Consider the following 27,069-nt stretch of genomic DNA (forward strand, 5'->3'; position numbering starts at 1 on the left):
AGTTTGGTTCTCAACAGATAAGTATTTCATCCAAACAGGAGGAAATAAGAATCCCAAGTCTGATGTGAAGTGATGTGCGATTCATTAGATTATAAAATTTGAATATACATTTTGGATTTCGAAAAGCTTCACTTGCATTATTTGTTTTGTCAGAGAGCACCTACTTATATTATCTACCATAAATTTAGAGTAAGGTGGTAACATTTTCATCCCTATTATGATGGCAGTCACAAAATAAATGCCATGGGAAAGAAAATGATGAACAATAGTCAGAACAACCAAGTTCACGAAAACCATCTTCTTTCCTTTTTGGCAGATTTAAGCTGCATTACCAGCTCTTCACGTTCAGCCGCTACTTCTGCATATTGGAGGCTCATATGAAGATACTTCTCTCTTATATCTTTTAGTTCAGACTCCAAAGAAGAGATTTTATCTGCATGGTCGTTGATAACTTTCTTGAGGGCTTCAACGTCTTCAGATTGACTCTGAGAAATGCCTCTGCACAAAGTTTATCATAAGTTAGGAATTTGATCATATCGAAGGATGCTTTAACAACCATTTATCTTGATTAACGTAGCATTTATTTCCTGCACAAGTTAAAATTGGAGATAAATAGTAATAATAATAATAAGGAACTTTGGATGTACGGACTTGTGCCTTTTTCTATTTGCTATGCATGAGAACAAAGGCCTCCATTTTTCTCTCGGAAGTCTAAATGAGAAGTAAGCAGTTCTACTAGTCCAACGAGTGTTATCAGATTATAATTAAATATTTTAGTCATATAAGATAATATGCATTTAAGATCCTTAAGTTTAACTGAGAGGGAACTTGTATATAAGGTGGTTCAGAATTTTTAAATTCACTAATACTTGTAAGAGTACCCTTAGCTCAACCAATTTTATGATGAGTTTTTTCTTTGAAAAAGTGTTGCACCAGACAGAACACGGGCATGGAATAGGAGGCTCTTCGAACCACATTGAGTACCGAGATTACTATTACTTATCTCCGTTGCATATTTAACACATTAACTACATAGCACACACATGCACCTGAATCTAATTAATTAATTTGAGTTCGTTGTTGTGAGATTTTTTGACTGGTTGTTGGTTCCTTTCTAGTTGGTCCTTCATGGTCCTATAATATTATGAAATGATACATAATATATAAGTTGGATCTTACATGTATGAGGGACTAATTAATCTTTTGCTTTAAGTGACTAATTTGATGTTATAAGTTAGTTTTTATGGAAAATTAAAAAAGATAATAAGATTTTTCTAGAATGAAGGATAAATTCGCTTTAGTTCTGGAAAATTGAGTTTCTATTTGTCTTAACAACGCAATGAATTAGAATCATATGCGACTTCAGCTCAAACTAAGCTCAAATCAAGGCAGAACAAGTAAAATCAAAGTGAACCAAGCAGTTTAGATACACCAAATCAAACTCTTTAACAAGGAGAAAGAGAATTTAATTAAATTTAATCCGCACTTCTCCCAACTGCACGTGGTCATTCCTCCCTGCTCACTTTATTCCGCTTTACAATCTTGTTATCCTTTTCCTTTCTTGCATGGCCATTGGTCTCCTCCCTCTCCCCTTCTAATTTGAATGGCCAACACCATCTTCCTCTAAATTTGGATAGGGAGGAATTTCATCTCTTGATTTGGAAATCCAACAATAATCCTCTTTATTTTGAAAACTCACTGCTACCTTCCATCTTTATAAGCTTCTTCCATTTGCCTAATTTGGAAATCTTTATAGTTATCTCTCTTGATACGTGAAGATTATTGACGATATTTAGGAAGAACTGCCATGCTGCCCACAATTTGGGGAGTTTGAGATAGCTATCTAAATCCTTTACTTATACAATTACCCTCCCCAAGCTATAGACCATGTTTTTTCTTCTTCCACTCCAAGTATTTGGAGTTGATCCCCCTACTTGGTTAGTGTCCTTTTGTCTGAAGCATATTGGGACCTCACTAATGGTGTGGTGGCCTTGACAATGAGAAACAAGCATTAGCGAGCCAAAAGTTGTTTACTCCTTATCCTTCTTTGGCTAAGCTTTCACCTTCTAGTTGTCAAGGGACCAAAAAGTTGGTGTTTTTTTCATTAATATTTTTCCACAAGATTCGTTCAATTTGTTTTATGACAACAAAATTACAAGGAGATAAAAACATCATTTTTAAATCAATATTTCATTGTTGACAAACCCTCTTTTAGAGCTAGATCCCTACTTTTTTAGAAGCGTATATGTTGCGCTAGAGGATTAAGTGAATAGCAATGAGTCATTGGGAAGGATTGATCAAAAGAGACAGTTTTTAGTGCGTTATATCACCACAATCAATAAGGAGCTCCACCCAATCATGTTGTGAGGGTCAATTTCCTTATCTAAGGCCTTGTAGGTTGGTTAAAAGGTGTATATTGAGTGTGCATGGTGTTTGATTGTACCAATGGTGGGGATTATACAAATAAGAGAGATTGTGAGTAAGCCCTAACGTTACCATAGGAGTAACAACTTGTACGGGTACAAGTTGTAATGTTACTCATTACCCTTTCAGCTCTTTCACTAGTGTCATTCTAAATAGTTGAACAATAACATTTATACTTATCTTCCTTACCATTTACTTGATCTATGCTTAGAGTATCTTTATTATTTTAGGTGATGTTATATATGTTGTGGTTGATAATGCATGCCGAATACTTCCTTTTTCCTAATGATAATGCATGTCTATCGATTTTTATTATTACACGATGTCATACTTAACATGTTGTACAGGGACATGTTGCCCTAACATGATGACTCGGTAGTGTAATTGTTATACGAAGGGCACGAGATGAGTTATAGTCTAATGGGAGGAGTTACATTCTTTTTTAACTAATCCATGAAGATTTAACCTAGTGATTAGAATGCATTAGGTATTGGCAAGGCAGATGACTATTTGTACCTTTGATTCTAATTGAGGTTCATCTATCTTTAAGAATATGATGGTGTGTGTGATGATAAAGGTTAAGATGTCTAACCAAGGTATCATAGTAATGTCTTACCACGGTATCATAGATTTCAAGGATTTTATGAGATATACAATCTATTTGAGTTGTTAATGCCTATCTAAGTATCATGTGACTTGAGCAATATTATAGGCATGTGATGGTTTGGGTTGTTGATGGCTAACTAGAGTATTGCACGACTTTAGGAATATGAAGGGCATATGACATTTAGGCTATTGATATCTATCTAAGGGAATTATGTATCTTTAGAGATGTTGACAGGCACAAAATGATTCAAGTTGTTGGTGCCTAACTGGAATATCATGACTTAAATAATATTTCGAGGCACATGACAATTCAACTCATGTTGCCTAACTAGGGTATCAAAAACTTCTGGAGTATTACACATGTAATGGTTCGGGCTATCAATTTCTAGTTGGAGTGTGACAACAATGACTATTGATTCCTAAATTGGGATCACATGACTTGACAACAAGTGGAATATTAAGCATAGAGTTGTAAATGAAGTATCGATTGAATCTTGCATGATTATAGTGATGGTCATCTAGGCATCTTCTATTTGATATATAATTTATCTTGATACATGTTTAGAGTATCTTTATGATTTTGCTATTGTATGTTAAGTGATGTTATTCCTATTGCTAAAGTTGGTGAATGTTTAATTGCTGCCCTTTTGCTAATAATGGTGCATATCTAAAGAATTTTGTTGTTACATATTACTAGACATGTGGTACGGATACACATTACCCTAAAATGAAGAAGCTATAATATAATTGTTATACTTGAACCATGAGATGAGTTAGGGTATGATGAGAGGAGTTATATGCATTTTGGATTTATCTGAGAAGCTTTTAACTTGGTTAGTGAAATGCCTTTGAGCATTGATGGAAGGGCATAAGACTATCAGTGCCATTGATTCCTATTAAAGATCATGTGACTTCAAAAATATTAACAGGGCAGTCATATGACGATTCAAGTCATTGATGCCTAACTAGAGTATCATATAAATTTGTGAATATTTTGAGGTGTGTGATAGTTTAGCTCGTTGATGGCTAACTAGGAGGTTATTGGTGCCTAACTCAAGGATTGTATGCTTTACTGATGACTTTATGCTAGAGATCCCTTTAGGTCATTATGGTATTTCACTCTTTTAATGATGATTATGAGTAATTTGCATCGAGCATGGAGTATTACATGATGTACAAGTCAAACATTCTATGACTATAGTGATGGTTGGGCTTGCAATATATGAATATATCAAGGTATCTCTATTTACCTTATATATTTGTTCTCTACCCGTTGCTTGGACATCTTGTGAAACCCTCCTACCAACTCATATCATTTTCTTATGTTTGCCTCTAAATTAGACTTATGCAGGTGATAGGGAAGTCCAGTTAGGATATTAGGCAGCTATTATCTTTGCTCTGGATTGTTGCTATGAGTTTTAAAGTTTTGCATGATTGGAGAGTTTCAGTCAATGCATTGCTATTTATTGCTTGCATTTACTTATATGTTTATAGAACTTATTGTACTTTGTCTTTTTGCATTAAACCTTATGACTAATTTGATGTTATTTTAGTCATATACATTGTAACATATCATTCTTCTTCATTATATACTTCTATGTGTGTTGCTCTTGTATCCATAATTGTTGAATGTCGATATATCATGAGCAATGTTTAGTGCTTCAGTGTTAGAATCTGATGAATGACACAAAGCGCATGCCGATAGAATTGTGCATATTTGGAATGAGTGTTCCCATCCTTAAGAAGAGGGGTCAATTGAGGTGTGATCACTCCCACGTCCTCCTCATTACAATACACCTTTGAGCTTTACATTATTGCAATTGATGAGGACTAGGCTAGGTACTTGATGGTAATTGTAAGGGAACTATAAATGACACCTAAAAGGAAGACGATGATGAACATGGTGATGTCAAAGAGAGCTATTGAAGGAGTTCTTATAGAATATGGGAAGTTTGATGTTGCTCTCTCTCCATTTCTGCAAGTAGCAAGTAGCTACAAGCAACAAACTTGAAGTATAGAAACTTGGGTCGGAGATAGAGATTACAAATGAAAATATTTTGTCATTTTCATTTCTTTTTACTCTCCTCTTTTCCACTCTCTCCAAAGAAATAACTTCAATAAATTGTACCTCTTAGTAAAGTTTTACTCGTGTTGGTCGCCATTGGTAAAATTTATTATTCCACTCGTCGACCGACACTGGCATCGGCCTCATAGTGGACTTGCGAACTCGCAGTGGATACCATCTCCTAGTGGCTGCCTTTGCGAGGTCATGATGGATGTTGTGACCTTGCAGACATTTTTTTTTTTAAATTTTAGACTGGATTTTTTATTTTTTTAGCAGGTAATTTCTTTCCCTTGCTATTTTTTCCTTCTTAATTTTTTTGCCTCTTTCATCTATCTTTCATCCATTAATTTTTCTCCTTGTTAATTTTTTCCTTCCTTTGTTCATTAATCTTCCCCCCTCTATCCATCCACGAAGGTAAACAAAAGAAGAAAAAAAACTTCTTTAACCTCTTTAAGGATGGTTAATTTATTTTCACCTTAATCTCTTCATATGGTAAACATAAAGAAAAAAAAAATCTTTAAGGATATAAGACACAGATTATTAAGAAAAATAAATATAATATAATTTTTCACTTTATAAAATATACTACTAATGAACTAAATTATTTAATATATTAATTCAGTTTAAGAAGGGGAGTCTTGGCGTAACGGTAAAGTTATTGCCATGTGATCAAAAGGTCACGGATTCGAATCTTGAAAACAGTCTTTTACAAAAAGCAGGGTAAGGCTGCGTACAATGGATCCTTCCCTCGGACCCCGCATGGCGGGAGCTTCGTGCACCGGGCTGTCCTTTTTTTTTTTATTAATTCAGTTTAAATTTAAACTGTTCAAAATATATTCAAATTAAATTAAGTTTAAAACCGCGTGTCATGTTTCCTTGGTGGACTTCAATTTACCTTAAATTAGCTTTTTTAACTAATATATTTTATATTTAAAAAAGTACTAACATTATTTTGGTCATTAATCGAAACTCGGCACGCCTTAAAATTTTAAATCGTGCCTCTTACCTTCCTCTCCAATGGTCATTATTCCACTTGTTGAATGAATATAACTTTAAACTCACTTTTATGAGGAAATAACCCATTGGATGATGAAGACAAAGTGATTCTTCAGTTCATGGCTCACTTTATAATGTGGTAAAAGACGAGTTGCTCACTCCTAGCGCTCCTAGGTTCACAAATCTAGCACATCTGTGAGTCGAGCCAGTCATCCTAGGTTTAATCATTTTTTTTAACCTCTAGATTTGTTGTGACATTATACACATGTGCCAAGGTTTCAACATTTCTCAATGCCATGTCTCCACGGGCCGATTCATCTCACCCAAAGGAAAAGCATGTAAACCATGTTGAAAGTATCAACTGATCTTCACCCATTACTTCTAATCAAAATTTGCCAATGCAAGCCAATTTAAAATTTCCATGCTAACTGTATATTCCTAACGTCGATTAAAGACATTCTTTTGCTAGTTCATTTGCTCAACTCCTAAGTTCAAAACCTTAATTTTTGAAGGGTTTAAAGAGATCAAATTAGCATATTCCTTTTTACTACCTAAAATTGCTTAGGTAATCTGCAAATATAGCATAATGTAGGGAAAATAGGCCATAAGAAAGAGTGTGAAACTATGAGGAATTAATTGGTCAACAATTTACTATAACCAATTGCTAAATTTCGTTCTTAGGTGCTTACACTTGAACATTAAGAACTATTAATTACAAAATGATGGCAAACAGAGATGATTCCTACAGTGAAAGACCATATAGGTGCAAAAACTTGAACCATAAACTAACTATTCAGAAAAGTTTTGCCTTGATAGTCATAGGCCCTTATATACAAAACTATATGAAATTATCACCTATAAGGAAACAACATGGTTGATTTGCCACCAAAAAGCTCAATAGAGGTCTTATCTGCTAGCACAATCAACCTCTAGGTGATTGAGATCAATCATTAATTTTCATGTTTGAATAAATAGTTTAAATTAGGATCATTCTATTTAATATATTATTTGAGTCATAAAGGACTTAAAGAAATACACAAGGAAACCACTTGATGCGACCAAGATCAATTAATGACTTGAGGTCAATGACACATTGAGCTGAGGGCTCGGGTGCATCCGAGGGACAAGTAGCATGACGAAAGATGACCTCAAGGAACAAGTATAACTCTTAGTCAGTTGAGTGCTAAGAGAACATATACCTGGGAGAATAGATCTCAACATAAACGAACTCAATAATTAGGATGGTTGTATTCTATGTATTAGTTAACTAAAGGGTGTCTTCAATCAATTGGTGGCTAAGTCAACTCAAGGGCTTCAACTAAAAAAAAAAGGGCAGCCCGGTGCATGAAGCTCCCGCCATGCGATGTCCCGGGGAAGGATCCATTGTACGCAGTTTTACCTTATTTTTTGCAAGAGGCTGTTTCCAAGATTCGAACCCGTGACCTTTTGGTCACATGGCAACAACTTTACCGTTGTGCCAAGGCTCCCCTTCAACTCAAGGGCTTCAACTATCAAACAAAATGCTTCTATTTGTCTTGTGGTAATAGCCATTGACTGATTTGGGATCATCTGAAATTGACTATTGCTACAATAAAAAAGATAAAGAGAGTTGTTGATGGGAACAAGTTGTGTGACAATGGTCAGATTGGCTAACGACTATAGTGCATCATCAATTAGTTGATAGAGCATTATAGTCGACTGATCAATGTTAACACAGAAGAACAATCACAAACAAGAGATGCTAGATGAATAAAGGCTACAAAATGCAGGTTAAGGAGATTGTTTAAGAGCTAACTTTCCTAGATATATTGCAAGCATTCTGAGCCTCCTTGTAACTCTTCTTATGCCCATTTTAAAACCAAGAGCTTGTAAGATGTTTCTCCACCTCTGGAAATTGTTCGAGAAGGAGAAAACATAGTGGTTATTCGGGAGTGATCCACCGATGAATCATAAGGCATAAAATAGGAGTCTAGAAGTTATTGAACCACATAAATTGAAATGTTAGCTTTTTCCTTCTTGTTATATTTATTTTTGTTGCATTTTAGATTAAATTTACCTTGCCAAGGAATTAGCAAGATTCTTTTAGCTATAAATTTCAAAGACATTCACTATTCACCCTCTCTAGCTCCTTCGACTATATACCCCTCACAATCACAACATCAACATCATTAACAAATCTACATATCCATATTGATATTTGTCCTTATAAATTCTATCAAGTATTAACCATCACCATTACAGGCTTAAACAACAATTTCACTAGACTTCCTTTTGTACCAAAATTGTATTAGAAATGTGAGCCCTTGGTGATTTCAATTGGAACAAAAGTATTTTTATGGCTATACTTAAATGTGCATGATTTTGTTGAAACTACTTATGTACTCCTAGAAAAGTTTGCACAAATAGCCAAAACTAGTCACCCTTTTACAGATGCAATTTGCTTTGAATGAAAAAAAAAATGACAAGCATGCTTAATGCTTTGAAAGAAAAATAATGACAAACATGCTTAATTACAAAGTGCTATAACAGTGAAAAACATCATTGGCTATCTTGAATCTATGTTTTTATGCACTATTTGGGGCAATCAGTGACACTATTTGTGTAAACCCTGCAAGTGTTGTATAGAATATTTTTTGATATATGATAGTAGCTATTCGAATAAGAATTGATTATCATGGCTAGTTGAACAGCATCCTGAGTGTCTAGGTATTTTATTAGTTAATTTCATTATGAAGGAATACATCAGATTGGTAAATAACCACTAAACAGTATATCAAACAATATGAAAGCAGGAAATTACATAATTTCCAGAAAACAGAGGGGTAACACTGCTTACCGTATAAGTCCATCTTTGTGTGTGTTATTTGCCTCCGAAGACTCAGTTTGTCCTTTGGCACGTACAACTTTATTACTGGCACATTCCCTTTGAATATGGCCTGGTGAGACTTTTTCATTCTAACAAATGCAAATAGATCATTAAGTTATTATTCTTTACCAAATATAGTTTTCTACAAATAATATTAGTTAGCTTCTTTGCCTATGAGAGACCATTATATCTATTAACCAAGTGCAAGATGTTTCTTAAGCTTTATCCCTGTTAGTTATGGTAGCTCAATAAGTCAGCTAGCTACATTCCTATCAACAGTTTTGAAGGAAAAGGGTCGAAGAAAGAATAACCAGAAAATGTCTACTCAATCTAATTCTATTAAACAAAGATTTGGACTCCATAAATTGCAACAAACTAATTTGCAAAGTTGTTGATGCTATTGAGTGAAAAAAATAAAGATACAAATAAAAAAAATTATTTGCTATCAACAGAAACTAATAGAAAAATAATATTTAAAAAAATTATCCCTCTGTTTGAAAGCATGTAAAGATAATGAAAATAGTCTGCTTCAAAGGTTAATGTTCTACATTAAATTGCTTGCAGACTGAGGATTAATGGTATATCTGAAATAGGTAAATATTTTCAGAATATACAAAATGAGATACACAAAGTTTGTCATTTCAAACCATGGGCAAGTTTGATTGGCAAAAGAATAGCAGTACAAAGTTTCCATTTTTGTAAGTGAAGTCTCAGTCATCTTAATGATCAAATTGTACCAAATTTGTTTCAAGAGATTTATCTGGTTATCACTACTAGTTTTTATCTTTGAAAGAGTTCTACCATCAAAATTATAAAATACTGTTAAGCAGAGTCACTATACATTTACCAATCAAAGGTGTAGGCATCTTACGTTTTCTTAATCCTAGTGTGACTGAGGCAGATTGGATTGGCTGGTGGCCCATTAATGTTTTTCATTGACCCTCTATCATATCATAAAACACTGCGCTACCTAAATCTGACCAGAACATTGGTAGAGAGTACAAGAATACTAGCGAACCAACCAGTCATCTTGAACAGTTCAGGTATGTGTAGATAACCAAACTGATTAGATAAACACATGCAAGTAAGGATTTGGTGATGTGAGGTCAAACAAGAACTGCATCTTAGTTGAAAATATAGATGAATTCCAGATTCTAAAGTGAAACAGGTCACTGAAGCTTGGTCATTGTTTCTTTCATTTTGACTTTTTTTTTTATATATTTTCCTCATTGTCTGCAGCATATTTCTAGCTCCTATACTCATTACAGAACACTTAGTGTCAAGATGTTACCCAAAAGTTTTGTTAATGCATTCAAATGCAATCTTATATTTACAAGTTCTACAAAATCAGTTTAGAGTATAACTGGGCCACTGTACTAATTCCGTCTAAGTCAAGCTAGCTTCTTTCTAGAAATAATAATTTTGTGAATTATATTAAAATCTACTTCAATTAAAGAAAGTGTTTCTCTAGGTTAAAGTAAATATTCAGAGTATGATGGTGAAGTACATGCAATACCTCACTATTAGTAATTTCATCTTGAGACTCCATCGACCGCACTTTGTTCGTCAACTCAAGATTCTCTTCCTCAAGATTTTGAATCTTTCTGTGGTACTCACTGTTTATTCGCTTGAACTGATTAAGTTCATTTTTCAGTTCCACTTCTGTTGAACAAGATGCATCTTTAATTGATAAGAGATTCTCAAGCCTCATAAGTTGTTCTTGCAAGGCAATCCTTCTTCGCCTATCATCTTCACTGTCACATAAAGTCTTATCCATGTTGGAAATCTTTTCAGTCAAAGAGACTTTCTCTGACATCAATTCTTCATGTTCTTCTGTTGCTGACTTCAATAACTCCTTCAGTTTTCGCTTTTCACAGTTTGCCTCATCAAGAGAGTTTTCAAGAGCCAAAATTGTATTCTGAAGATGAGACAGTTTCTGCAACTGAAACTTTAACTCGGAAATTTCTTCCATTGTCTGTTGTTTTTCATATTCCAAAGTTTTGTTCTTCAATTCTAAATCATATACTATTTTTCTATGTTTCTGTTCATTTGATTTGGCATCCCCCAGTACTTGTTTCATTTGCTCAATATCAGCCATTAACATCTCCTCACTCTGCTTAGAAGCATTAAGCAAATCAACTAACCCTTGAATCTTACTCTTGGACTCTTTCTGCACTGCCTGTAAATCAGCCTCATAAAATTTAGCTTTTGAACTGATTTCCTGAAGACTACATTCAAGCCTCGCTTTATCTGCACAAAGGACGGATGCTTCATGCACTGCATCTAATGCTAGATTTTCTCTGTCATCCTCACTCACTGACATTTGTGAAGTAAGATTAGTTATCTCTTTCTCAAGATTCTCAACTTTTAGTGTTTTCTCTATTTCAATATGTTTTAATAAAATATTCACATTACCTACTTTTTCTTCATGTTCCTTGAGATCATGAAGAAATCGATCAAGTTGCAAGAGCAGTGCCTTCTCCTTAGATGCTATTTCTTTTTGCAGAGAAGAAAGTTTTGATTCTAAAACATCAACTTTGTCATGAAAATCAAAATTCTTGTTTCTTGATTCACTTAATTCAACTTCAAGATGTATAATTTGTTGATGCAATTCCGTCTTTTGTCTCTTCAAGTCTCCAATTAGTGTCTGAAGTGTGCGGCACTCTTCCATAAGATTCTCAATTGTAGCTGCCAATTTTGAGTTTGATCTCCTTGAGACATCAGACTCCTCCAGGGCTTCTGATAACTGCTTTTGTGTCTCCTGAACCTTTTGTTTTAGTTCTGATTTCTGCATCTCCATTTGACCTTTATGTTGTTCAACATCATCCTTTAAATTCACAACAAGTGATCTAGTATCCTCCAGCTCTAATCTGTAGGATTCTTTCTCATTTGTTAGAAATCTTAGTTGGGCTTCTAAACCAGCTACACGTTCAGATAATTTGATATTTTCATGTTCAATCTCAGAATTTTGCAACTCTAGTTCCATTTTGCAATTTTGAAGTTCCTCTGTTTTTTTCTCAAGATTCTTATTAGCAGAAACATGAAATTCCATGCTACCGGTAATCTCTTCTAAATCATTCTCCACATCTTCCAAAAGTTTAGACATTTCATCATTTTGCTTTTGTAAAGAAGTCAAATCTTCCTCCAGTTGAAATTTCTCTTGCTGAAGGATGGAAATAAGATCTTCAAGCTCCTTACTAGAAGATTTTAATCTATCTATCTCCTGTTCTTTTAGCAACAAGGTAGATTGGATCTCATCCTCTCTATTTCCATCACTTTTAGTTTCCTTTTTCTTTAGTAGCGAATTTAGTTCAAATAAACTTTTAGTGATATCCTCTACCAGACTCTTCTGACTCAGAATATCTGAAGGGTTTTCATCACAGTTACAATCAAAATCCTTATCTGCAATAGAGCTATCCTTCAAGTGCAAGCTTTTTGCTTGAGCTAAAGCAAGACTAACTTGGTTATTCATTTCAGAAAGCACAATTTGCATACTAGAGTAGTCATTTTCAAGATTTAGTTTAAGCTTTTTGTGTAGATTGGATATTTCAAAGTTCTTTTCTTCTATTTCCTTGTGCATTTGACAAAGATTTGCCTCAAGGTCACTTGTTTTGTCCTTATAATGTTGTAGTTCTATCTCAAGATCAGCAGAAACATTCTCAAGGTCTTTGAACTTAGCTGACAATGTTGCAGTTGTAGCTTCCTTCCTCTTGAGCTCATCCTCAAGTTCACGTGCTCGAGATTTAAGCAAGACATTTCCATACTTGCAATTGTCATCTGAAATTTCATCACGAGATTCTTTAGACCTACAAATTTGTGATGGACTTCCTTTCCCAGCATCCTTCAACTTGTACATCATATCTAAGTTTTCTTCTGTTAGCTCAGCACAATCTGACTCTAACTCCTGTATTTTGTTTTTGAGGGTCTCAATTTCTATTTCTAGATTAGAGTTACTTGTTCTAATACCTAGCATCTCTCCCCTGCATTCAGCCTCGTTGTCCAAAGACTTTGGAATCCTATCGTGTTTTTCTTGTCCATCTAGACAGCTCTGTTGTGAAAGACTAGCTATCTCCAAGTTCTGTTTCTCTGTGATCTCTTCTAATTCTTGAAGAATTGAGACAAATTCAATGTTCGAATCTTGTGCTTGTTTCAACTGTTGAGCTAAATTAGCATTGGATTCTTTGTGAAACTTCAGCTCATCCTCCAATTCCTTCAGAGCATGAGCAGAATTTTCATTTTTGAAACTGCCAATATTTGTTTGTTTTGACATTGAGTTCTCAAGTGCCACCTTCAGTTGTTCAACTTCTTTCAATAAAGAGTCACGCTCCCTTTTTGTAGCTGAAAGCTGCTTATCCAGGTTTGCCTGATGCATAGCTTTCTCAGAAATTTCTTCCTTTAAACTCTCAAGATCAAGTTTCAACTGTTGAGACTGTCCCTCCCACATCTTAACCTCATCACGGAGTTCCTCAGTCTCTTCAGCAGTTTGAAGGAGATCCTTTGAAGAGTCAGATGGCCTTGATGATCCCATCACTACTCTTTCAGAAGTATGTGCATTCGTGTCTTCCCATTGATTATGCAGTGAAGAACTTGAGGCACTGGAGCTGAAAGATGATTGATTCGATCTTAAAGATTCATGCTGACCACAGGCGATGAGGTCTAGATCATCAGGTTGAGGACAAAATATCAGATCTACATAGGAACTTAGTTTAAGCAAGAGTTCCAAAATATGATTACCTGATGAGAGTAAAACAAGAAATACTAAGTTACTAATACCAGTTTTAGTCAGAAAACTTACCATAGAAATTATCAGTGAGAATGTGTAAGAATAAGAAATTTGCTGTGACAGACATAGAAAAATCAGAAAATAACATGTAGCATATATCTTATATTGATTTATCTTATTCTCAGTTATAAGAACAGGATTAGGCACAGATTTTTTCTTGATGTTTCAGACATAAATAAGACCAGGATTATCTTTGATATTAGAGAATTGAATGGATAACTACCCAACTTGTCATGCATCTCAATCATGGTTTCAAGTGTTCATCAATATAAATCAGTAACGAACAAAATGCATCGATAGCCAACAAATATTGATACCGTGTTGGCATAGCTAAATATCATTGTCTACCCATGCCAACATAGTTTTGATGGAATCGACTGAGAAAGATCTTGTCTCAGCTAGTAATGTTCGAAACCAACAAAGATAGCAAGATTCTGTAACAATGAATCATCCTTTAATTCCATCTACCAGTCATGAGAAGTAGATAAAACATTAAAAAAAGGAGGGGAAGTGGGCAACTATTACCTACTGTGTAACATGTGGTGAGATGTAAAGAAGTTATATTGTAGATCTAGGATGAAAATGTGGTAAGATTGTAAATGACTGGTGATTAATAAGTGTGACAATTGATGAAATAGTTAATAAAAAGTAATTAATTTTGGATGATTATTGTTGCAGCTTAGTAGGCTTATTTATACTGATTGTCCAAATGTTATATGGAAAAGTATTAACTATTAAATATGATAAACAATTATAAAATCAGTAAGAATCATAGTGTTTATGATTATAACAGTGAATATGATAAATCCACAGATTAAAATCAATTTGAGATCATTATCTTGCAATGGTATTTTTGTTATCATTACCCCGACAAACCCAACAAGATTTCTTGGATGTTGAGTTTGATTGTCTGTTTGTTAAATCACTATTTATATAATGGTTTGGTAAATATGTCAACAATTTTATCTTCAATAAAAAAAATATGAAATGAACTACTACATGTTCTTGGACAAAATAAAAATCAATCTCCACATGTTTTGGTATGAACATGATTTGCAACAAGATATGTTGCTCTATAATTGTCACATCAAATTTTGGGTGTAGCACTCATGGAAAATGTCCTTTCGAAAGACAGGATTGGAGCTAAGTAATTTTGGATATTGCATTAGCTATAGTTTTTTATTCAGCCCCAAAACTTGAGTGATAATGTAGGCTGCTTCCTAGAAAGCCAAGAAATAAGGTTACACCAAAAAAATATTGTATACCCACTAGTAGAAAGTCTATCTTTAAGAGATCTACCCAGTCTCCATCACTATAGACATTTAATTCTAACGAGAACCGGAAATAAAAAAAAAAAAAACAATGCAAAATAGTGCCTTTGAGATAGTGAAGAATCCTTTTAACACCTTCCATGTTCAGTAAGAGCATGCATAAATTGACAGGAACAATTGACGATAGAAGCAATGTTGGATTGCGTGATGGTGACATATTTTAAGGCACGAATAGTGCTTTGGTAGATTTGAGGGTCAGCTATAGCAGGGTAGGATGAAGGTGTAGAGAAACCACCTTCAACAATCAGTATAAAGATGGGATATGCACTATCCATTTTAGCTCACTGAAGAAGTCCACTAATATATTTGCTCTGAGAGAGGAGATAACCTTTGAAACATGAAAGAAGCTCAATGCTAAGCAAAAAGCGAGCATTGCCTAGATCTCGAATAGAAAACTAAAGATGAAATAAAGCAATGATGTCTTCTTGATTACTATATTAGAATATCATCCACATAAATAAGAAAAAAAAATTATAAATTTTTCATTACATTTGTAGAATAGTGAAAAGTTACTCGGCAAAGAATCCCTCAGTGTGAAATCATGCACAAGATGCTTGCTAAATACCATATATAGATTTCTTGAGTTGACAAACATGTATTGGAAGTTATGGGATGATGAATCCAAGTTATTGTTCCATAAACACAGTTTCATCAAGCTGAGTGTGAAGAAAGACATTAGAAACATCTAATTATAGTATTGGCTAATCGGAGGTAACAACTATAAATAGTAACAATCTAACCATCATAACTTTGATGACTAGACTAAATGTGTCAGTGAAGCCAATACTCGGTTGTTGACTAAAATCTTATGCCATGAGGCAAGCTTTATAACGTTTAATAGTCATTGATACTAACTTGAGTCGGTAAACTCATTTAGAGCCCACAACATTTATAGAGGGAATACACGAAACTAAGCTTTACGTTTCATTGCGAAAAAGAATATCAAATTATGTAGCCATTACAGCACGCCAAATTAGGTTATTGACTTCCTACATAAAATAAGTTGGTTCAATAGATCTTGAAGAAACCATTAGAGTTCGTGGGAGAAGATATCGAGTGGCAAATGGTGAAGACTATGCATAAGTGTCACTTAGAGGAAGTATGTGACGAGGAGTATCATATGAGAATTCAAGACTAGAGAGTGGGTCATTATTAGCAGTTGAGTCTATATAAATTAGTAAGGATGGAGCAAGACCTAAACCCCATTGTATTTTTAGGAGCAACTTATGGAGATTCTAGTGTACTATTCAGTGGTATTAGAAAGTTGCCCCTATTCTTAGAAGGGGTGCCTAAGGTAGCTGGTGCAAATGGAATGTGGTAGCTAATGCAAATGGAAAGACAGACTCATCAAAAATGTATTAGGTAATATATATCCATGCCAATATATGCAAGCAATAGTACCCATGATGCAAATTGCTATAACAAAAAAAAAAACACATTGTTGAGAGATGGGTTTTAACTCGTGCTTAATGTAAGATTGTAATGAGGGATAACATATGTAACCAAAGATACATAAGAACGTGTAATTGGGAGGGTGGTTATAGAGTTTTGGGTGAGTAAATGATTGATAAGTTAGACTGAAGTTTGGATGGCATCGTCCCAAAATTTAAGTGGGGTTCTTGCATGCTAGAAGCAGTGAGTCATGAAGGGAAAAAGTAACTTTATTCCTAGTCTGACATGGTTAAGTAGTGTGATGCTCTCCTAGCCATGGGTATGCTTAACTATTATAGCGGTCCTCCATCCAAGTGCCTTGGCATATTGGATTGGACTAGTATCCCAACTGCACATTTTGCATTATTAAAAAGTTCAAGATGCTAATTAGTAAAGTTCAGCCTGACAATAGGAAGAGTACTTTTAAATAGAGTATTAATTCAGGAAAAGGATCATCTAGAAGTCTCTATAGATGTGTCGTGAAGCATTGTAATGACTCAAGAAAGATGCAAAGTAACATAGAGGCAAGTGAATGGATCTAACTAATATTCAAATAAAAAATTACAGTATTTTTATAAAAAGTCAAAAGTAGTTCTTGGAAGAAGAAGATATTGAGAAACAACTATTGCTTTTCAGTTGTGGGCTGAAGTGTTCAAGCATGTAAACAATTAATCTTCTTCAATGAACAAAGTGTTTGCCATAAACCTTACATGCTCTCTTATGGATGGCACACAGACATTCTTGATAGACAAGCACTTGATTTGGAGAAAACAGGCTAAACGATAAACAATGGCACATAAAAGTTCAGAAACTGAAAATTCCTCATTTTGAAATACCTTAAATTTAAGCACATTTCTCTGCCATTTCCAGGTTCTCTTCTAAAGCATGGTTAATTAATTTCCTTAAGAAAATTGCCTTCCCTTCTTTTCTAGATAGGTATAGGTTAACTCTTTTAAGAAAACTACACCATAAACATTGAGCATGAGAATATTACCCTATTTCCAATATCATCTGCATAGGTGTAGCCCAATTGATTCCTTGAGGAAGAATTGGTACTACTATGGATTATATTGTCAGATCCATGCTTGCTATCCAATTCAGCGTCATTATCTTGCTCTTCAAAATGAGAAGTTTCTTTCAAAGATTTCCCAACCCTACATTAAATATATAGCATCAGGAACACTTGAAGTGACAGTGGGAAATAAAGCAAAACATCAATACACCTGAATTTTGATATCGGGGAACAACTCTGAACCTTGACCTGCACATGCGATAGAAAATACTGTAAGTTGAAAATAAAGTAGTCAGTTTCAACCTCTTTTCAATATCATATGGGAAACAAGAAGCCTCTGACTCGATTAGAAACTTCTTCCATTGAAGCGAATTGTAGCATGTAAATGAAAAACAGAGCAATCAAAAGAGAAAATACAAAATAGTTGTTGTTGGTCAAATATATACATTGATGTTAAAGTTAAAACATATACTGATTCATAAGTTCCTTGGTCATCAACTATAAATCAACAACAGTTATGTAATATTGTAATGAATGATTCATCTTGCCTTCTCCTTCAACTGATGAATTATTGTTTTGCAAGGAAAGGTATACAACCACCACAAGCAGCAGTGTGGCCCAACTATTTGGGATTGGCAGTAACAATCTAATCTAGTTTTTGAGTTTTATACAAGGCTAGACTGATAGTCACAGATATATCATCCAACCTAGTAGGTATCTCTCTAAAAATAATGGGTATAATTAGATTTGATTTTTATACAAAGGGATGCAATTTCAATACCATAATACAACAAAACCTTATTTCTGAATTTGGTACTCAATACTCCTTTCAATCTCTCAAGAATATATGAGAAAGATACAGTGAGTAGCTCTAAACTCACTCCAGAAGAAAAATAGCTTGATGAAAAAAATAGTTTGGTGAGGATAAAGATACAAAAAATCCATTATCATTGAGTACAAATGGAAGTACACAATTAATTAGATAGCAAACTATATCTCCCGAATATTATTATGGTACACATACATAAACCATCATAATAAGTGTAATATCAAAAAGTAGATTCTTGTGTTCATCAATATTATTCTACTGAGAGGTTTATGCACATGCAGATTAGTGGATAATGCTGTGTGAAGTTCAAAAGCAAGTAAAAGCTGGTTCCATTTATTGATGAACATTATAAATGCATAAAATTTTAATGAAATGTAAAATTGTGTCTTTATTTTATCAAAAACGATTGGAATATATCAAAGACCTAAACACGAGTTCTTAGCAATAATACTCATGTCATACATGTCTAATCATCAATAACTGTAACAAAGTCTACCAATTATAAATACAATGATGGGAACTCCATATGTATGAGTGAACTAGCTAAAAGGAGAAACCCATACATCCTAAGAGGAAATGATGCAAAATGAAGCCTACCAAACTCCACTTACTTTACAGTGGAACTCAGTTAGTGAAGGTGAAATACTAAGAAGCTCTTTAATTTAGTCAAAAAAAGAATGATCAATCCAACAGTGCTACTAGTATAGAGTGATATTGGCAGTAACAAGAGCATTGGAGGGAGGTGATCGGCTAAGTAGTAGAGTCTATTAGATTCATGGCCTTCACTAATCATTTTCTTCATCAAAAGATCATGAGAAAAATGATGGGTAGTATGGAATGTGACAATAATTTGAAGATTATGGAAGTGTTAGTCGATAATAAGTTCGTAGAAAATTTTGGAACATAAAAGCTTTATTCTTTAACAAGTATATGAGAACCATTAATGGACAAGTGTTGAGGTGGAAAGATGAAGATTAAAAACAATTTGTGATTATCTCTCACATCTGAAGATTACATATAAATCACATAACAACAAAATCTTAGATTTTACCACCTAAGCAAATACTAAATGTTACTTTTAAGTTTTAATTAATTGTGATCAATTAGAGGCACTCTTTAGTAACTTTAATTTTGAACTTGTTTATAGACTAATAGTTACTATTATTGATGCTAATGCAGAATGAAATAATAATGGGTCTAACAATGTGTTACAGTCATCTAAACTTATTGCAACATCAATTTGATGGATGGTTGGAGTGATGCCAATGGTCGTAAATATGGAGTATGTTGTATCCATGACCTTGTTCTGTACATAGATATTATTTTGATATTTCAATGATGGTGACAATGATAGTGCTATAATTTATGAAGTTAAAGTTAAGTATTAGCGCCACTAATGCTAGTGATATTGGTTTGATAGCCATGCGACCTAACTGGTATTGAACCATTGACTATTAACACAATGGAAGTGTTAAAAGAGGCATGATGATTCAATGGATGGAGAGGTTGAGGCAGGGAAGGGTGCTGCAAACATGGTTTGAAATCTTGTATCGTGCCGAGCAAAACTGTCGAAATATATTATTTGAGTAAATCACCGAAACTAATACCACTTGCCATCAAGGTTCAAAATCTCGAGTCGTGTTGTAGTTTCAGTCTTTAACTATAAAGATACTATTCTAGTATTGTATCGACGCTTTGATGCATGGTGTCGGTAACAAATTTGAGGTTACAGGAAGGAGATGAAGCAAAGAAAGGAGACATTGTTTGTACTTAGTGGTATGGAATTTTGATAATTTACCGGAATAATATGTTTCGATTATTCTGTTCGACATTGTATAAGATTTAAAACCATGTTCAACAATGTCTCCTTCCTATATTTTATCTCCTTATTCAACTCCAATCCATTACTGACACCAAGCATCGAAACATTGGCATGATACCAAAACAGTATTGTTCCAATCAAAGATCTAAATTTTGGGATAGCTTGAGATTTTGAACCTTGGTTGCAATAGGTCTAATATTATAATTATAGAAGATTAAAAGATTAAAGCTTTAGGGAGTGGTGTGTTTCTATAAGGAGGATACCAAAAGGTAAAGTAAAAGGAGGAAGCTTTAAGAAGAATTGTAGTTGGTACTTGCTTTAGCTATGAGATGGGAGATAAGGGATGATTTAAAGAGGATCAAAATTAGGTGGGTTAATTTCTACTTTTTTGGTTGTTTAATTTGATTATTTTATTTTTATACTGAAGCAAAGTTAAAAATCTTATTCTATGTTGGAGTTTTAGTAGTCCACCAAAACAAGACTCTTTCAATACCATATTGGAGTGCCTACAAATAGTGTCGGTGAAGAAATGAAGTGGAGGAAGAAGATGAAAACAATCAGCATACATAAAAGAGCTACTTTACAACTTCTTCCTTAGACAATAGAAGGTGTTGTAGATTCTAACCCTTCCAAAGCTATTTTTCAAGCTAATGAAAATGGTAGTAGAGCTCATCAATTCTCACGGAACTATTCATGAGATCACAAATTTATATCGCTTGTTTTATGGTCCTCACAGAATTGTTCATGAGTCCTTGTGGGGCTATATTGGCTCTTCATAAAGCTTAAGAAGCTTCTTCACTTGTAGAATGCTCACAAGTTGAGCAGAGCTAAATCCTCTTACTTGCAGAAGATATTCGTAGAATGTTCACACATCATGAAAGAAAAGCCAAGTTCTTCTAATCTTAACCCATGTCAGTCAACAAAATGAGATAATTTCCCATGTTGCCCAAAATAGAATGATAATTCAAACCATGTATTGTAGTGCATCAACGAAATGAGATAATTTCCCATGTTGCCCAAAACAGAATGATAATTCAAACCATGTCAGAGATTGGTCGAAAGGATATGATTTTCTAACATGAATTCCACAACTTTTTCCCATTACTCACCTCTCTATCCACCACCATCACCCTCATTGTCACTATCACTTCATGAGCATAACTTAAATAACTTAATTACTATCTACTCATTTTTTAAATTCTTAAAGTTATTTACCCCCTCTAGCATCGATTTCGATCCTACAGAAGATAATATAACTATATACCTAAGTTCTAACATCTAACTTTATGTCCTATCTAGAATGGTACAATTTTGACAATGCATTATATATAAAAAATAACAAACATTATTTCAATTCATTTTGACGCATTTTATAGCATGTCAAAGGGTGTTGGGTGGATTGGCACAACAACATAAAATAGATCATGTGTGTTTAGTATTGAGTTTTGAAAATTTATTAGAATGATATATTTCGACCGTGTCACTTGGCAGCTACGATATTTCAAACCATGGGTATTTTAACATTTTTGAAAAGTTTAGGGTATTTCAAAATAGGCGAAAATGTTTGGGGGTATTTTGAAATTTTCTCCATGGAAAATTAGGTCATGCAGGAGGACAAGAGTGAAAATTTCGACGTTTCCAATAAAGACTAACCTATGCACGATAAGAGGATTTTAGGTTCTCCAGTGGACAAAATAGGAGAAACCTTCGAGAGATGAGACTGGATCTTGGCCAAACTAAATGTTTGACTTTTGGTAGACAAAATAGGAACAAAACGACACAATCTAACTTAATCCTAGCCTTATTGAATCAAGTAAAGAGAGGTAGAAGGTATGTAAAGTTCCTATGAACAAAACAAGCATCAAGTAGTGTTAGACGACATGGTCTTGGCATGTGTGAGTTGGGTGGAGGGGAGAGTACCAACATAGGAATGGGACAAAGGGGGACCTCAGTTAGCAATAGAAGAGGAAGTAAGAGAAGAGCTAACATGACAAGACTAGGTACACTAGCAGCAAGCTCTAATATGAGAACTACTAGATATACTTCTAGGAATTCAACTCATGAATTTATCTAGGAAATAACGAAGGGGAATCAGGCTAGATAAATTGATTATTAAAATTTTTGCTTATTCCATCTAACAAACTTGATTAGAATGTAGCAGTCTCAGTATGCATCAAGAATTTTCATAGTTTCTATTGGATGCAAATTATACAAGGAAATGAGGTTTTGTTTCATAAACAGAGTAAGCTTAACCTGTAAAGTTGTCCCAGAATCACACTTCTGCAAAGGAAGGAACAGAGGACCAGTGTCACCTGCACTCAGAAAATCTTCTAGATTTAAGGTGACCTCACCTATGATCACAGATCTAGCCGAAGCCTGTTTAAAAAAATCCATGTTAGCATCATAGTCTCAGCTTTAGCTTTTCAGTGCAAACTACTTGATATCTTTGTGGCATTTTATCAGAAATTAACATGACAATGCATACATATATATAGCCATATAGAAACATAATGAAGTTTGAGTCGGACCGGTGAAATGACAATCTTAATCTGGCTTTCTTCAAGCTCTTTTGATGTATCATCTTGAGACACCCATATAGATTCTGCCTCTGTCCACTGACAGTTTCCACTTCTCACAGTAGCTTTGCCAGTTTTAGCAATTGTTTTTCCAGACTCCACTGAAACAATAGAAAGAAAAAGCTTGTCCCATCCTTTAGGAACCTGCATGACAAAATGAAGGTAACTCTTTGGAGACCAATCTTTGTACATACATGAATCCTTATTTTATAATATAAACGAGTGGAACAAAATTCAATAAAAGAAGGCAAACATAAAATGCTATGTGAAATAAGACAATGAAACCATGAGACAGGAAACAGTAGAAGAGGTGGAGAACATTGAATACCAGTCTGAATATCTATCTATCTGGAAGCATAGGGCTCAAATCTAATCAGAGTTCATGAGAAAAATGCATAGCCAAACAATTAAGATATGTATGTTTTCTTGACTCGCCCTTGAGGAATGAATTGAAAAATATGAATATCTACCCACACATTTAAGTCAACAATGCTGAAGATCTTACTGGTACCAAGGTCAAGAAATATTGTTATAATAGGAAGAATAATTGTAAGGAAGAAAAAGATAACACGAATTAAAGGGGGCTTATGAACTAAGACAGCTTACTAAAATTTGCAAACTATAATTTGCAGGCAGCACACTATCAAAAGTTCTACAAGATGTCAGCATTTTAGTTGCCATGGTTAACAGCATGGCAACACCCTCAATAGCAACAAGCTACTGTGCATGCATTCTCCATCAAAATAAATGAAATGCAAGCAAAGTTTCTAAACTTGAGTATTTAATTTGGTCATCTAGATGGCAAAGCCAATCTGGCCCTTTTGCTGAGATGGAATGACACATGGAATTTATACTGAAGTAAATAGATGGGTTTTCTTGAGATGGTCAGCCTAGCTAGGTATTAGGGTTGAGGAAAGATTCATCAGTGCAAAAAGGGTATAGCCAACTTTAAGGTGTTCACTATATGAGCTCTCTCCTATGACAAGATTACTTTTGTTCGACTATTTCCTACTGTTTTAGCCAGTGCAATTTTTAAAGATCAATATTTAGAAATTTGTCATTTGTTGATTGGTTTTTTCATTTGTAATGAAACTCAATAATAAGCAAGCCTGGTCGAGGTACATTTTGACTCAACTTGCCTCATATAGATCACTAGGATCATATGTAAGATTAATTCATGTTAAATCAAATGATCTACTTAGAAACTCAAAAGGACATATTATATACAATTTTTAATTTTAAATAAAATCTATGGATGAATTAATATTGATATTAAAAAAATGACTCAATTATATTTGTCAGTGAGAAGCAAAAGAATATTTATCAAATGGTTGTTGCTAAGACAAAAATATACTTTAGTTATCAAAACCAATTAAGTACTTAAGTAAAGTACTAAATCAAGGTATTATATTAGTAATATTGTGAAAAAAATGAATCGTCTAATAGTAAAAGATCATATAATGGCATGATAAATTATAAACTTATCATTTCTAGTCATGATAATGGTATGATAAAAGATCATATAATGTTCAAGCCGGATAAAGTAGGAGGGTTGCATTAGGTTGTCAGCCAGCATTAAAACTAAGGCAAATGTCAATGAATTGATCCATTAAACTATTATGCTAATGCTAGGTTGTTCCCTGTAAGGAACGCATTGCAGTGTCCAACTATAACATCTCGGCAAGGACTGCAACATCTCTAGAACTCGGGTGTATGCTAAATGTGGAAAATTAATCTTGGCAGTAAAATCAGTCTTGGAAGATTTATTACATATATATTATTTATTGCAAATTTGATTTTATTTGATTTTCTTGGCAGTAAAATCAGTAAAATCTCTCTAATTAATTAGAAGATTTTGATTCCTTAAGTAGGATTATGTGATTTGTATATAGAGGATATATGGATATTGAAATAAAGAAATATATTTTCTTGAAAACTTTCATGGTATTAGAGCCACCCTAACCCTTAATCTAGTTCTGCCCAACCATCACCACCCGCTTCCATCTCTTTTGACCAGAACATCTCTTCCTACAGCTAATCATGTCGGACTCCGAGCAGATTTCAGCGAGCTCTTCCATAATCAATTCTGCTCCAAATCTCCCCATGATGTCTGGATTCCCAACTCAACCAGAAACTATCTCTAGTTCAATTACCATTGACAAACTGAATGGCCACAATTATCTTGGTCACAATCTGTAATGATGTTCATCAGTGGACAAGGAAAAGATGATTATCTCTTAAGTGTTCCAAAACCAGGAATAAGTAGTTCGAGTTGTAACACACCCAATTTTTTTTTTTAAAAAAAAGTCCGCATAAACCACATACATGAAGAATTTAAATGTGCTAAAATAATTTAAATAAATGATTTAAATAAATATTTTATTTAATGGCTCAAAAATATGTTTATTGAAATATGAAATTTTCTAAAAATTTATAGGTCTCCTATTTAATTACAAGTTGATGCTTATTTTATGTTAAGAATCGATTTTCGACAAATAAAGCGACTTCTTGTAGACTAGTCAAATAATTTCAAAAAATTTAATATTATTAACATTTTATACAGATTGTATTTGACTTTAATTTGGCCTAATTAACTAAGGTTAGTAGGCTTAATTAACCCTAAGTTTAAATACCCAGAACCCTAGTCTCCTTAGGTATTATTTTCGAAAAACTCATCATCAAACCTAGGGTTCTTAGAGGGGTTGTAGCCGTGGAATATAGCAGCAAATAACAGTGAGAAGAATGTGATTTCAGAGGAGGAAAAGTGAAGCTAAGTCTTCCCCCGATTGTGCACTCCGACTCCTCTCGCCGATATTCGAAATTCGAGCGTTTTAAATGCAAAGGAATGTTTTTTTAAACCCTTCTTTTGCACCATTCAATCCATATTATGTATGTTTTATGTAATTATGCATGCAAAATGATTATGTTAAAGTTTTATAAGTGTTTGATGTATTTTTACAAAGTTTTGATGTTTTTATCAAAGTTTGAGATTTGTTGTGGATTGCTAGGGACAAGGGCTGCCATTAAGGAGGAAGGGGATGGTGTCTAGTGGTCCTAAGGGCGCGTTTGGTTCAAGTCATCATCTATAACCTTGGTTATGTGATTACCAGGTAATCATATAACCAAGGTTATGGGAAATATAATATAACTTATTAGGTGTTTGGTTCAACTGAGATTATGCAATTACTTAGTTTTACATTTACTAATTTACCCTTTACCTTTTTGAATTAATTTAATTGAATGAAAATCTTTTTATCTCTTCTCTGCCGTGACTTCTTCTTCCCTGCCGTGACTTCTCTTCTCTCCCGTGACTTCTCTTCCTCTTCCTCCTCCCCTGGAAAAAGGGCCGAGGCCAGGCAGTCGCTTCTACCCCTCAACATCCGTAACCTAGCCGCCCTCTCGTCCGTTCTCGGCACCGGAGGGCTCGCCAGAGCCTTGACCTATGAGGAAGCGCTAAACCAAAACCCTTATCTTGATCCCCAGCGATCAAGATAAGAATACCCAAGGAGGCGACGGTGGATTTGGGGTCGAGGAGGAAGCCACAAAGGAGGACCATGATCTCATACCACCACCACTCCAGGCACACCGAGATAGCGCTGGGAATCGCCAAATTGAGCAGAGAACGCCATCCCTTGAAACAGTCGATGGAGAAATCGAGCGCCGTAGTTTGTCGATGGACGCCGGAGAAATAGATGTACAGGACGAGGAGGAGGAGGAGGTTGAGATTGGTGCAGACGGATGCAAAGGTGACGCCGCGAATGCCGAGGCGGAGGTAGAAGACGAGGGCGCAGTTGAGGGGGAGGTGGAGGAGGGCGGCTGCTGCAGCGGCGTAGGTGAGGGGGAGAGTGATGGACTGTGAGCGGAGGAAGATGCGGATGGGATGGAGGAAGGATTGCAGCAGGAGGTCGGGGATGGAAGCGAGGACGTAATCGTGCGCGGCAGCCGCGATTTCATCATCCTGGCCGCAGAGGATACCTTACCCGGAGCGCCTCTTCGGCCAGCTCAACTTGTACGAGACTATCCGCAGCCTCCTACTCGAGCTCGACCCCCTGCTCTCCGACGGTTACTCCGCCGAGCTCCTTGGCGAGGTCGTCGCAGTGCACAAAGCACTCGGCGCACAAAGCACTGCGCGTCGATAACACGGATCTTCTTGTCCTCCCGTGGATGTAGGAGGCCCGCCTATTTGTGGTGGGTGGGTAATTTTGGAAAAAATAATATGATAACCCCGGAATCGTAGAAAACCTTAGGCTTTCAAGGTTTTCTGATTCCTTGTTGTATTCCCAAATTGCTGACGTGACGGGAATCACTCGTTACCAGGAATCACACAT

At 34.9% G+C, this 27,069-nt stretch overlaps 1 protein-coding gene across 1 annotated transcript; it reads right to left on the bottom strand.

Annotated features, from left to right (window-relative positions):
* Window positions 1-139: 139 nt before the first annotated feature.
* Window positions 140-27,069, bottom strand: LOC122044036 (myosin heavy chain, skeletal muscle-like). The gene is made up of 10 exons (XM_042604582.1): window positions 27,056-27,069; window positions 26,788-26,920; window positions 26,243-26,699; window positions 24,727-24,851; window positions 22,694-22,885; window positions 22,419-22,541; window positions 13,731-13,794; window positions 10,474-13,646; window positions 8,928-9,046; window positions 140-498 (listed from the first exon to the last, which is right to left on the bottom strand). Exons 1-10 carry the CDS (start codon window positions 27,067-27,069, stop codon window positions 285-287), a joined length of 4,614 nt encoding a protein of 1,537 aa, XP_042460516.1. The 3' UTR covers window positions 140-284.

The sequence above is a fragment of the Zingiber officinale genome, chromosome 2A (assembly GCF_018446385.1).
Source record: "Zingiber officinale cultivar Zhangliang chromosome 2A, Zo_v1.1, whole genome shotgun sequence".
NCBI classification, from domain to species: Eukaryota; Viridiplantae; Streptophyta; class Magnoliopsida; order Zingiberales; family Zingiberaceae; genus Zingiber; species Zingiber officinale.

Excerpts from the sequence above, each read along its gene's own strand:
- LOC122044036 (XM_042604582.1), bottom strand. Across the intron at positions 24,852-26,242 it reads ATCCACCGTCGCCTCCTTGG|ACATCATGGGGAGATTTGGA; the intron begins GTATTCTTATCT and ends TTGGGAATCCAG. Across the intron at positions 499-8,927 it reads CACAAAGATGGACTTATACG|AGGCATTTCTCAGAGTCAAT; the intron begins GTAAGCAGTGTT and ends AACTTTGTGCAG.